Below are 13486 nucleotides of genomic sequence, written 5' to 3' on the forward strand. Positions count from 1 at the left end.
TTAAGAGGAAAAAGTTATAATTAATTCTTAAAGGCACAGTACATAAACAAATGATCCTCCATTTTGTTTTCAATACAGAGAAAGAAAATGCAGTTGTCTGTAGCAGTGAAATAAAGAACTACAAGTCTCAAAAACTATACTCTATTGTTGTCGCTAGGGGCGACCAGCCTACGTCTACGAGCAGGCAGACACACTGATTTGGGCGTTTCATTTCAAACTATAAAACGTTGCTGGGATTTTCACTCTCACACTCACTCTGACCAGGCAGCAATATAGACGACTATATTTGGATACATCTGGGAACAAAAACAAGGTGCGTTTATTTACCTTAACTAGCCAATGATGGGTCCACTTTTTGAAGCTGTTGAGGTGTGTAGCCATACAGACCGTTTCAACTCGATCAAAAACAAACAGAAAACCATCATTCTTGAACAGACTCCACTTGATTTCCTGTCAGTTGGCGACATTTGCGAAACACCGCAACAGGAAGTCAACTGCAGTCTAAGCCGTTTCCTAGCAACACGTCAAACATTCCACTTAAACGGTCTATAAATCAAGCTCACCCTGACTACCCTTTCAGGTGTAGGCTTTTCAGATACAATGTTATCTCTCAAGAATTTGAATTTAAATCGGACCAGTCTACAGATGGTTTCAACTTGACACCACAAACATTCTAAAACGGACTACATTAGACATCCCGTCAGCTGTTGACGTTACCAAACACCGCCAACAGGATATCAACTTGGGTCCGAGCCGTTACCACAGCAACGCAATTCCACCGAAACCATCTGTAAATCTTCAGTGGCCAGTAGCCGTGACGAAATAATTGGAATGTTCAGTTTCTCAACTCTAATCTCGTATACGAGGTTGTACACCTGAAAGGGTTAAATATCACAGAAACTCATGTCAGGGTGAAGGTAATTTCACTGATCATCAAATCCATTAAAATTTAAAGACAAACTAGTTCAACTGCCAATGAAAATAATTAATTCTCAGTTGGTTCGATGCCAACATTCTCAGGCCCAAACGTTCAAAACATTTTAATTTTAAAACATCTCTTTCCTGAATCGGTTCAATAAGAGTAAATTGAGACCAAACTTGTAATAATAATAATAAAATAAAGTGTCCAAGAGGCATGCTTTACATTTTACCCAGGTCTGATACACACACGCAAGTACACACACAGAATCAATTCAGGGCTGGGATCAATTCAGTCAATTAAAAACATAGAACATAAATTGCTGTTTACTTGCTGATGATAGAACAACCATTATCATGATGACAGAACCACCATTATCATAATGACAGAACACTATTATCATGACCGAACACTATTATCATAATGATAGAACCATTATCATGACAGAACCACCATTATCATAATGACAGAACACTATTATCATGACCAAACCCTATTATCATAATGATAGAACCATTATCATGACAGAACCACCATTATCATAATGACAGAACACCCATTATCATGATAGAACATCCATGATCATGATAGAAATTCATTATCGTGACAGAACAGCCATTATCATGATGACAGAACATCCATTATCATGACCGAACATCCATTATCATGATAGAACCACCATTATCATGATAGAACATCCTTTATCATGATGACAGAACCAGTATAACAACTTCATTATCATGACAGAACATCCATTATCACGACAGAACACCCATTATCATGATAGAACATTCATTATCGTGACAGAACATTCATTATCATGACATAACAGCCATTATCATGACAGAACATACATTATCATGACAGAACAGACATCATGACAGAACCATTATCATGACATAACATCCATGATCATGACAGAACTAATTATCATGACAGAACATCCATTATCATGATGACAGAACATCCATTATCATGCACTCAATAGTTTGGATAAAACAATATTTTAAAGAAAATCTATTCATCTTCATGACTAGAAAGTGAATTGATGCCAACCCTGACACACACACACTCTCTCTCTCTCTTGCTCTGTGGTGTGGGAGAGCATTGGGCCAAAAGCATCACAGAATACAGAGTTGATGTTTGGAGCTACACAGGGTCAAAGGTCAGGTAGTCTGTCTGGCTTAGGAGGATCCAGTGTTTCCCACAGAAATCAAATCTAGTCGTGATCATCTTTTATTAAATAAATAACAGGCCAAAATGTATATATAAGGTGCTCCACTCAAGAAATGAAAATTAAAACACATTCAATAACAAGCCGAGTGCTGTTTACTGGAAGAGGACATTTTACATGACAGGTAATACTCGTCAATGACTTGACTCAACCCTACTCAGTAATGGTAAGTGTGACTTGACTCAACCCTACTCAGTAATGTAAGTGTGACTTGACTCAACCCTACTCAGTAATGGTAGACGTGACTTGACTCAACCCTACTAAGTAATGGTAAGTGTGACTTGACTCAACCCTACTCCGTAATGTAAGTGTGGCTTGACTCAACCCTACTCCGTAATGTAAGTGTGGCTTGACTCAACCATACTCAGTAATGTAAGTGTGACTTGACTCAACCCTACTCAGTAATGGTAGGTGTGACTTGACTCAACCCTACTCAGTAATGGTAGGTGTGACTTGACTCTACTCTATTCAGTAATGGCAGGCGTGACTTGACCACTTGACAGATGCTTCAGGAAAACAGCATTCGGCCTGTTGTTGAATAAGCATTTTAAGTTTTAATTTCGCTGAAACTTTACACCTAATTTCCTATAATCTTTGATTCAGCAGTGCACGTGACTGCATGCGCATGGGGGAGGGGCTATTCACAGACGTGTGTGTGTGTGTGTGAGAGACAGAAAGAGAGGGGGCGGGGCAAGGAGGAGCAGCTGTGAATAAATTCGTTGCACACAGCTCTACAAAGATTTTACTAATTTTAAATAGTAAAAAAAAATCTATTTGTGGCGGTCGATGGCGATATTGTACCGGGCCGCCATAAATAAATGTATGTATGGGAAACACTGGGTGGATCCATTCTACAACATCTAATTTTACTTATAAATCGCCAAAGTTCAAGCCCAAATATATACATCATAGTGACATAAGAAAACAAAGTGAAAAATGTGACGTATCATGTGGGAGGGGCTAAGAGATCAGACGTATCTGGTAGGTTCCTGTGGGCGGGGCTAAGAGATCAGACGTATCTGGTAGGTTCCTGTGGTAGGGACTAAGATCAGACGTATCTGGTAGGTTCCTGTGGGCGGGGCTAAGAGATCAGACGTATCTGGTAGGTTCCTGTGGGAGGGACTAAGAGATCAGACGTATCTGGTAGGATCCTGTGGGCGGGGCTGATCTGTTGAGGTCATTGAGGAGCGTGCTTCTGTCGCACAGGGCTGATGGTGAATCCGACTCCGCCAGGTTTGTCTTCGTTTTGATGGACAGAAAAAGTTCAAAACATGATGAACATTTTGGAACATCATGGTCCGTTCAGCCAATCAGGAGGAGCTCCTGTCGTTTGTTTGGGGAAGCAAAGCCTATAGCCAACAGTGGTCATTAGCTAGAGACGGCTACTGTCACGTTAGCAACGCTGTTGTTTCTGCAGACTCAGCATTCTAATATAAAAACAGTCAGTGTATTTCCACTGTGAGGCCAGGGCAGCGGTCAGACTGGAAGCATGTGCTGCTAACTAACAAGTAGGCTACCTGGCAACCATTGCTATGCTACCATAGTAAAGTCATGTTACCTGGCAACCGTTGCTATGCTACCATAGTAAACCCAGCCTACCTGGCAACTGTTGCTATGCTACCATAGTAAAGCAAGGCTACCTGGCAACCGTTGCTATGCTACCATAGTAAAGCCAGGTTACCTAGCAACCGTTGCACCACTACCATAATAAAGCCGGGTTACCTGGCAACCGTTGCACCGCTACCATAGTAAAGACAGGTTACCTGGCAACCATTGCACCACTACCATAGTAAAGCCAGGTTACCTGGCAACCGTTGCAACGCTACCATAGTAAACCCAGGCTATATTACATACCACACGACGTACGTCGTCAAGTCAACTGCTTTCGCTCTGAAACCAAAGGCAAGCGTGGAGCAGGGAGGGACGAGACATGTGGATTCATGAATGGCTGCTTGGTATAGAGCTCAGCAGTAGACTCGTTCCCCGCTGGTCCCGGAAACAGACGGAACATTCTCATATTCCTATCGCCTCTATGAGGATATATTGCATTTTATGGACTAACCTTAGACAACTTCCGCGTTACAAAAGCCATAATTTACACACCACTTAATTTGAGGAAGAGAACTACGATACCCAGCAGCCCCTGCTCCATCGGCCGCTCTGCTTCTATGCTTCTGGTAGTGAAGTGTTTTCATGTTCCCTTAATGATCCTCCGCTTCCCTCTGTCCTGAAGGACATCAACTCACTAACACTGGAACTCTCTTCCAGACACACAGTTCCTAGTGACCTGGAGCTCATTTAGCTATTTTTTCTGTTGGGCATCTGTTGGGCATCATTTCAAAAGTCCAATGTTATAAATTATAAAAAAAAAACTGATAAACTCCAAATTGGATGTTTTGAATGTCGACTCTGAATAAAAGAATAACCTCAGTTCATAGCCCATATATTCTGCAGTATGAGGAGCTCTATACAAAAACACAAAAGCATAGATATGAGATTCATTTCTACAATCATTACATCGCAAATGAAGAAGAGCGAGTTTGAATTTGGTGATTTATAAAGTCATTTATAAAGTAATTTTGAAGACAGCTTGTTTTTAAATGAGAGCGGGCGTCATTTACCCCTCCCCCTCTTCACGCTACAGGAATATAAGTTCCGTTTCCATAGCAATGTCAAAATAGGCCAATCAGAACATGTCCTCCCCTGCTTTGATTCTCACGTTGCACGTGTGTGTGTGTTCCTCTGTCTTAAAGATACAATCTGTAACGCCGTCAAACCGACCTCTAGGCGAAGAGAGCCCCCGCTCGGTACTGCACTTTGTGTGGCCAGCGATAACAACCTCCTCACTCATCACACCAAAACAAAACAAAAAATGTAAACACAATGCAATACCAAGTGGGGATCTTTTAACCTAGAGGTCTCCGTTTGATGGAATTACAGATTCTACCTTTAAGCTTCCCAGTCTGACCACTGCCTCTGGAGAGACATATCTACTGGGAGGGGCCCATACAAAAAGAAACTATAGTAGAACTATAGCATTCCTGTGGGGGGGGGGGGGGGTGGTTCCCCACACACACACCAATTACTATAGGCATACTATAGAAATGCCATATACGTGGTGTTTCTATAATACAATCACAGAAACACTGCAGTGATTCCCCAGACATTTCTGTAATATTCCACTACTGAAACACTATGTTGAATCACTGCATTGTTTCTGTGTTAAATATAGTGTTTATGAAAAAGAAAACAGGAATATTATAAAGCACTACAGTGTCTTCTGTGAAAAACACACAGGGGGAAAATAACCACAGGAGTACTACGGGTTTACTATGAGTCGTCTAGAGGGAGGAGGGAGGGAGGGGGAGAGAGGGCAGAGAGGGAGGGGGAGAGAGGGCAGAGAGGGAGGGGGGAGAGGAGGAGAGAGGGAGGGGGAGAGGAGAAGGGGGATGGGTAGAAAGGGGAGAGAGGGAGGAGGGAGGGAGGGAGAGAGGGAGGAGAGAGGGGGAGGGAGAAAGGGAGGAGAGAGCAAGGGGGAAGGGAGAGGGAGGGGAGAGAGAGGGAGGGAGGGGAGAGAGGAGAGAGGGGAGAGAGGAGAGAGAGGGGGAGGGGATGGAAGGATGGATGGACAGAACATAGAGGAGTGCGATAGTAAGTGGAGGTGGGGAAGAGAGGAGAAAGGAGGTGGATGTCTAGTTGCCCCACCAGTCAACCTGGGAGTGGGAGTAGGTGCCCCCGTAACCATCACCACCGTAGAAGCTACCAAACCCACCTGAGAGAGAGACAGAGAGAGAGAGACAGAGACAGAGACAGAGAGAGAGAGAGACAGAGAGAGAGAGACAGAGACACAGAGACACAGAGAGAGAGAGAGAGAGAGAGAGAGAGATATGGTGGACAGAGTCAGATATATATCTCATCATTATTACCAGTAGATATTCCTGGCTGAATAAATAATGCCTCTATAAAACGGTTTAGCTCTTTATCCTCATAACAAAGATATGTAAAGAATTAACAAGGGCGTAACATTAGTACCATGTCCCTTCTTAGAACCCTAGAAACAGCAGGTAAATCCTGGGTCCTGACCTATAACCTCTAACCCTACAAACAGCAGGTGAATCCTGGGTCCTGACCTCTAACCCCAGGCGGTGGCAGACAGTAGATGCTCACCCCCTGCAAAGCCGCGGTTTCCTCCGTGTCCTGTCTGGCTGCGGCCGCGAGCCACAAAACCGCCCATGTTACCAGCAGTGTTGTTCTGACGGTAATCCCTGGCCCCGAACCCTCCAGAGAACCTGCAGAGAACACATGGTTTATAATCCCTGGCCCCCAACCCTCCAGAGAACCTGCAGAGAACACATGGTTTATAATCCCTGGCCCCCAACCCTCCAGAGAACCTGCAGAGAACACATGGTTATTATCCCTGGCCCCCAAACCACCAGAGAACCTGCAGAGAACACATGGTTTATAATCCCTGGCCCCCAACCCTCCAGAGAACCTGCAGAGAACACATGGTTTATAATCCCTGGCCCCCAAACCACCACAGAACCTGTAGAGAACACATGGTTTATAATCCTGGCCCCCAACCCTCCAGAGAACCTGCAGAGAACACATGGTTTATAATCCCTGGCCCCCAACCCTCCAGAGAACCTGCAGAGAACACATGGTTTAGGTCTGCAATTAAGTTTGGCCGCGGGCCAATTTCCCCCCAAGCCATTGTATGGTGGGCCAGAACCAAAAACAATGGCTAATTTAATATAATGATAGTGATTTTTTTTTTTAACTCTGTCCAAATAAATGAGCTGCATAGGTGGCATAATAAACTGTAAACGACATACATGCACTGAACATTATAGTTATACCTTTGTCTTTTTTCCATTGTATTATAAAGCGCCTCTCTCTATAGGTCTATCCTACATTACGCGCACGCAAACAGTCTATCTGACGGCCACGGACCGGTTTAATGTTTAATGTTAAAACTAACTATTTATATGGAATTCGTTAAACTTATCCGTTGTCTTACTTATTATTATACTTATTGAATCTCAAACAAGCCTCGTCTTGTTAAATGAGACGGTCTGGTCTACGGAGGAGACTGACGCATCCAGATTGGGGAATCCCCCGCAATCGATTATTGACACTTCCGCTAAATATATTAATCTAGCTACTAACTGGGGAAACTGATCAATTACGGATAAAGGAATATAGTGGGACGATCGATTATGATAGTTAACCTTGTTAGATGAGGCTGCACTGGAAATGGAGCTAATGGACTTCCGAATGTCTCGTAATTCAAATACCTATAGCGCCGTCATTTCAAGAGCTTCTTCAAGCACTCTTTTTGTTTAAAGTTTAATTGCATTGTTTTTGCATTGTTTTTAATTGCATTACTGTTCACACGCATGTGTGGTGCCGTCAGTCATGAGTAAAGGTAAAGCTTGAATGACTTACTGAACTGGTGTTTTTATTTCATGGACTTGTGTTTCCCATTTCAGCACCACGCGCTGTCCACCTCACTTTGAGCAAGCCTATATATACGGTACATTGCACCTCACTGCCTATACCTGTTATTCACTCTCAAGATGGATAAAAGATAAAGTATGCATATAATAAAAATAATATGATGAAAATTAAATAAATATCATATTCTCAAAATAAACTGACGGGCCAGAAATGATTGCTGGCGGGCCAATTTCGGCCCGTGGGCCGCCTATTGCCGACCCCTTTACACCAACCGTTCTGACAGCAGGCCCTAGCCTAGTGTGTGTGTGTCTTGAATGGTCGTGTGTGTGTGTGTGTCTTCAATGGTCCTGTGTATGTACCTCTTAGAGCGCCCTCTGCTGGTAGACTTGTGTTGGTGTATCTATGAGTATATATATACCTCTTAGAGCGCCCTCAGCTGGTAGACTTGCATTGGTGTATCTATGAGCATATATACCTCTTAGAGCGCCCCCTGCTGGTAGACTTGTGTTGGTGTTGGTGGGACAGACTCTCCAGCCAGGAAGGGACTTCTTGCTTGGCCTCCACCAGGATGTCCAACAGGTCTTTAGTGATGTTACCGTTCTTATCATTAAAGAACGACGTCGCCAAGCCTACACACACACACGTACACACACGCACACACACAGTCATGTGAGATACATTTCCTCAAGGGGATCAATAAAGGAATATCTTAACTTATGTCCCTGATAACAGAACAATATTCGCCGGTTATGCATCTTGCGATATAGTCCCTTTCCTTTTCTCTCCAAAATCACCATCAAACAGAAACCACAACTCTGCCAAAGATCAGCCAACTCCTACAGCAGCCTATACACACTACACAACACATACTTGTTGTTCACACTACACTGTGCTGTTTACACTACTGTGCTGTTGATACTATGTTCACACAACACTACTGTTCACACTACACTGTGCTGTTGATACTATGTTCACACTACACTACTGTTCACACTACACTGTGCTGTTGATACTATGTTCACACTGTGCTGTTCACACAGCAACTCAATCGGGGATCTTGAAGTTGTTGCAGTTTGACTACATGACTGATCATGGGAATGGTATTGAATATCGATATCTTTCCAAGTATTGTTGTTGTTTCAATGTTTGAAAATCCAATATGGTGACAACAGCAGTTGAAAGGACGACTTCTCAGATGGTTCTGTGTGACACTAGCAGACCATCTGGCCAGGCCAGGTTGTTTCTCAGATGGTTCTGTGTAACACTAGCAGAACATCTGGCCAGGCCAGGTTGTTTCTCAGATGGTTCTGTGTAACACTAGCAGAACATCTGGCCAGGCCAGGTTGTTTCTCAGATGGTTCTGTGTAACACTAGCAGAACATCTGGCCAGGCCAGGTTGTTTCTCAGATGGTTCTGTGTAACACTAGCAGAACATCTGGCCAGGCCAGGTTGTTTCTCAGATGGTTCTGTGTAACACTAGCAGAACATCTGGCCAGGCCAGGTTGTCTACACTTCCCCCAGATAGGCTACATGTTCCCTCCTTTTAAAAGGTTTCCTAGGAGACGCGTCTTACCCAGGTTTCCTACGCGTCCTGTTCGTCCAATGCGATGGACGTACTCCTCTATGTCGCTGGGCAGATCAAAGTTAATGACATGTTTCACGTTTGAGATGTCAAGACCACGAGCTGCCACCTAGAGAGAGAGAGAGACAGAGAGACAGAGAGACAGAGAGACAGAGAGAGAGAGAGAGAGAGAGAGAGAGAGAGAGAGAGAGAGAGAGAGAGAGAGAGAGAGAGAGAGAGAGAGAGAGAGAGAGAGAGAGAGAGAGAGAGGAGAGACAGAGAGAGAGTAGAGATAGAGAGAGGAGATATATAGAGAGACAGAGAGAGAGAGAGAGAGAGAGAGAGAGAGAGAGAGAGAGAGAGACAGAGAAAGAGAGACAGAGAGAGAGAGAGGCAGAGAGAGACAGAGACAGAAGAGATAGAGAGAGGAGAGACAGAAGGAGAGGAGAGAGATACAGAGACAGAGATAGAGAGAGGAGAGAGAGACAGAGAAAGAGATAGGAGAGACAGAGAGGAGAGACAGAGAGATGGAGAGAGACAGAGAAAGAGATAGGAGAGACAGAGAGGAGACAGAGAGATGAGAGAGAGACAGAGAAGAGATAGAGAGAGAGAGGAGAGAGAGGAGAGAGAAGCAGAAACAGCTGTAGTCACCAGAATGGGACATGGGTCTGACAGATAGATACTAACAGCTGTGGCCACCAGAATGGGCCCCGGTTCTGATAGATAGAGATATATACTAACAGCTGTGGCCACCAGAATGGGACACCGTCCTGATCTGAACTGCTGCAAGGCTTCCTCTCGGTCTCTCTGGGAACGGTCTCCATGGATACTGGTACAGGCGTAGCCCTCGCGGTACAGGAAGTCCTCCAGCGCGTCAGCACCTTTCTTGGTCTCCACAAACACCAGAGTCAACGAGTCTTTACCTGCAGGAGAGTTAAAGAGGAAGATATGAGGTCGTGAAGGAGGCAGTGGAGCTCACCAATAAATACACATTTATTCATTTTAGTTATTTCTCCGTCCTGAAAAAAAGTTAACATCTCTGGGGTAGCACTGGATTTAAACAGGTCCTTCTAAAAACGTTTCTTTTAGCCTAACAGACGTCCCACTGACAGAAGTAATATCTCTGCTTCCAGTGTGGATAGACTGATGCTCTTGGCTTCTAAAAGATGAGTAGAATAGCCCTTTCGGTGGTTTTACCATCTTAAAAACAAGCAGGAAACAAACGTCCCTTAAAAATTAAATCAATACCTCAAGTCTTCACGTCATTGGTCTTTCATTTGTATTACTTGAAGAAAAAAAAATTGGCATTCAGGCCACAAACATGCTTCACACATTTCTCCCATCAAGTAGGAGGGTTTATCAGGGTAGTGTCTAGATGCCATCACCCAGAAGCACATGTTGAGTTCATGGTGGTGGTGCTGGTACGTAACTTTACATTACAATAAAATGTTTATAAACCTATACCTTAACCATTCCCTCTACCTACAAATTAAAAGTACATTTAAAAACGTCCTTCCAGGTGATGGGATCTAGACAGAGCATGCACCTAATGCGGAATCGTTAGGATGAGAGAGCTAGGAAGCACCCGTCGCACAACCTGATGAAAACACATCAGCCCCTTGCTGCCCCCTAGTGGCTGATGTTTTCGCCCCGCTTCACACTCTGCCCCACCCCCAACCTGTGATGTCAGACCCCGCCCCCATCTGTGACGTCAGACGTTAAGAAGCAGCAGCAGGGTGAAAGTTCATCTCCCCGCCACGTAGCGTGACGACCTGCCGTGGCCTCAGACAGACAGGGGTGACTGTGGTGGTAGAGTAGTCGTCTGGTAATCGGAAGGTTGCCTGTTCGATTCCCACACCTCCCAAGCAGCGTGTCAAAGTGTCCTTGAGAAAGACACTTAACCCTTAATTGCTCCTGATGAGCAGGTTGGCACCTTGCATGGTTGTCTCTGCCGTCGATGTGTGAATGTGTGAGTGAATAGGTGAATATGAGGAACAAAATTGTAAAGCGGTTTGGATAAAAGAGATATATAAATGCAGCCATATACCATTTATGTTAGCTCTGTGGTCGGCCAGGGCTTGAATAACGTAGTTACCAGGGTAACAACACTAACGTTAGCTCTGTGGTCGGCCAGGGCTTGAATAACGTAGTTACCAGGGTAACAACACTAACGTTAGCTCTGTGGTCGGCCAGGGCTTGAATAACGTAGTTACCAGGGTAACAACACTAACGTTAGCTCTGTGGTCGGCCAGGGCTTGAATAACGTAGTTACCAGGGTAACAACACTAACGTTAGCTCTGTGGTCGGCCAGGGCTTGAATAACGTAGTTACCAGTAGGGATGGGTACCAAATTCGGTACTTTTGAGGTACCGAACCGAAACACGTCGGTACTACAGAGTATCAAATCAAGTGAGATACAGAGAGAGAAAAAAAAAAAAAAAAAAAATTAACTTTTTTTTCTCATGTCAACGTTCACACGCACAATATATGCTTACCTAGGATTTGACTTGATTCAACAACAAAGCAGTCGGAGCAATGGCAAGCCGAAAACTGTCGAAATTGTAGTTATTTGAAGTTTGGATTATTTTTTTTCACGACTCAGGTAGTTAAATTAAATTCCTTGAGACTAAAGTACCGAAAAAAGGTACCGTTGGGTACCGGTATCGATTCACAGGTACCGGTTCAAATGTGAAAGGTACCCATCCCTAGTTACCAGGGTAACAACACTAACGTTAGCTCTGTGGTCAGCCAGGGCTTGAATAGGGTGTTTGTTGCTGTACTGCTGGAGACTTTGCTCTCAGCAGTGTGTTTGTTGTTGTACTGCTCCTCTTGCAAGAGATACATACTCTTATATAAAGTCATTGTTACCAGCCTTTATTTTGAAGTCTTTGCCGCCACAATCTTTACACTATTTTCTTGCTTGTTTTTTTGTACCGCTTCTGCTGCGAGGTCAAGGAGCCAAGAACAAAGACGTCCACTCCGCAACAGGACAGGAAGATGTGACTATAAAGACGTCCACTCCTCTCTGTTGCAACAGAACTATAAAAGACTTCCACTCCTCTCTGTTGCAACAGAACAGTGACAATAAAGACTTCCACTCCTCTCTGTTGCAACAGAACTATAAAAGACTTCCACTCCTCTCTGTTGCAACAGAACAGTGACAATAAAGACTTCCACTAAAGACTTCCACTCCTCTCTGTTGCAACAGAACTATAAAAGACTTCCACTCCTCTCTGTTGCAACAGAACAGTGACAATAAAGACTTCCACTAAAGACTTCCACTCCTCTCTGTTGCAACAGAACTATAAAATACTTCCACTCCTCTCTGTTGCAACAGAACAGTGACAATAAAGACTTCCACTCCTCTCTGTTGCAACAGAACAATAAAGACTTCCACTCCTCTCTGTTGCAACAGAACAATAATGACGTCCACTCCTCTCTGTTGCAACAGAACAGTGACAATAAAGACTTCCACTCCTCTCTGTTGCAACAGAACAGTGACAATAAAGACTTCCACTCCTCTCTGTTGCAACAGAACAATAAAGACTTCCACTCCTCTCTGTTGCAACAGAACTATAAAAGACTTCCACTCTGTTGCAACAGAACAGTGACAATAAAGACTTCCACTCCTCTCTGTTGCAACAGAACAGTGACAATAAAGACTTCCACTCCTCTCTGTTGCAACAGAACTATAAAAGACTTCCATTCCTCTCTGTTGCAACAGAACAGTGACAATAAAGACTTCCACTCCTCTCTGTTGCAACAGAACAGTGACAATAAAGACTTCCACTCCTCTCTGTTGCAACAGAACAATAAAGACTTCCACTCCTCTCTGTTGCAACAGAACAGTGACAATAAAGACGTCCACTCCTCTCTGTTGCAACAGAACTATAAAAGACTTCCACTCCTCTCTGCTGCTACAGAACAGTGACAATAAAGACTTCCACTCCTCTCTGTTGCAACAGAACTATAAAAGACTTCCACTCCTCTGTTGCAACAGAACAGTGACAATAAAGACTTCCACTCCTCTCTGTTGCAACAGAACTATAAAAGACTTCCACTCCTCTCTGCTGCAACAGAACAGGAGGATGCGACAGTAAAGACCACTCCGATTCCTCCTTCTTACTATAACCAGAGCTTCAAGAAGTAAATGGAATGGACTCCAGGCGATCTGGAGGGTAATGGTTCCACAGCCCATTGACTTGCACCAGCGTTACTCACAAATGCTAAGAGAGGGCGGGGCCAATCTGAGCAGAAAGGTGTTAGATGTCCTGAGAGGACGTGATTAGTGATCGACAGCAGAGACGTGTTGGAT

General features: G+C 44.0%; 1 protein-coding gene across 4 annotated transcripts in view; it reads right to left on the reverse strand.

The window, feature by feature from the left end:
- LOC311238407 (ATP-dependent RNA helicase DDX3X-like) overlaps positions 1–13486 on the reverse strand; it is a 126036-nt gene continuing 112550 nt past the window's right edge. For all 4 annotated transcript variants that reach the window (XM_084326461.1, XM_084326460.1, XM_084326459.1 and 1 more), the window contains 5 exons: positions 9913–10094; positions 9184–9301; positions 8086–8239; positions 6321–6442; positions 1–5925 (listed from right to left, as the gene is read on the reverse strand). In XM_084326461.1, the coding sequence (XP_084182587.1) occupies positions 5846–5925; positions 6321–6442; positions 8086–8239; positions 9184–9301; positions 9913–10094 (656 nt within the window). In that variant the 3' untranslated portion in view covers positions 1–5845. The remainder of the gene's footprint in view (positions 5926–6320; positions 6443–8085; positions 8240–9183; positions 9302–9912; positions 10095–13486) is intronic.

Source organism: Notolepis coatsorum (genome assembly GCF_963971535.1).
Source record: "Notolepis coatsorum genome assembly, chromosome: 1".
Classification (NCBI taxonomy): Eukaryota; Metazoa; Chordata; class Actinopteri; order Aulopiformes; family Paralepididae; genus Notolepis; species Notolepis coatsorum.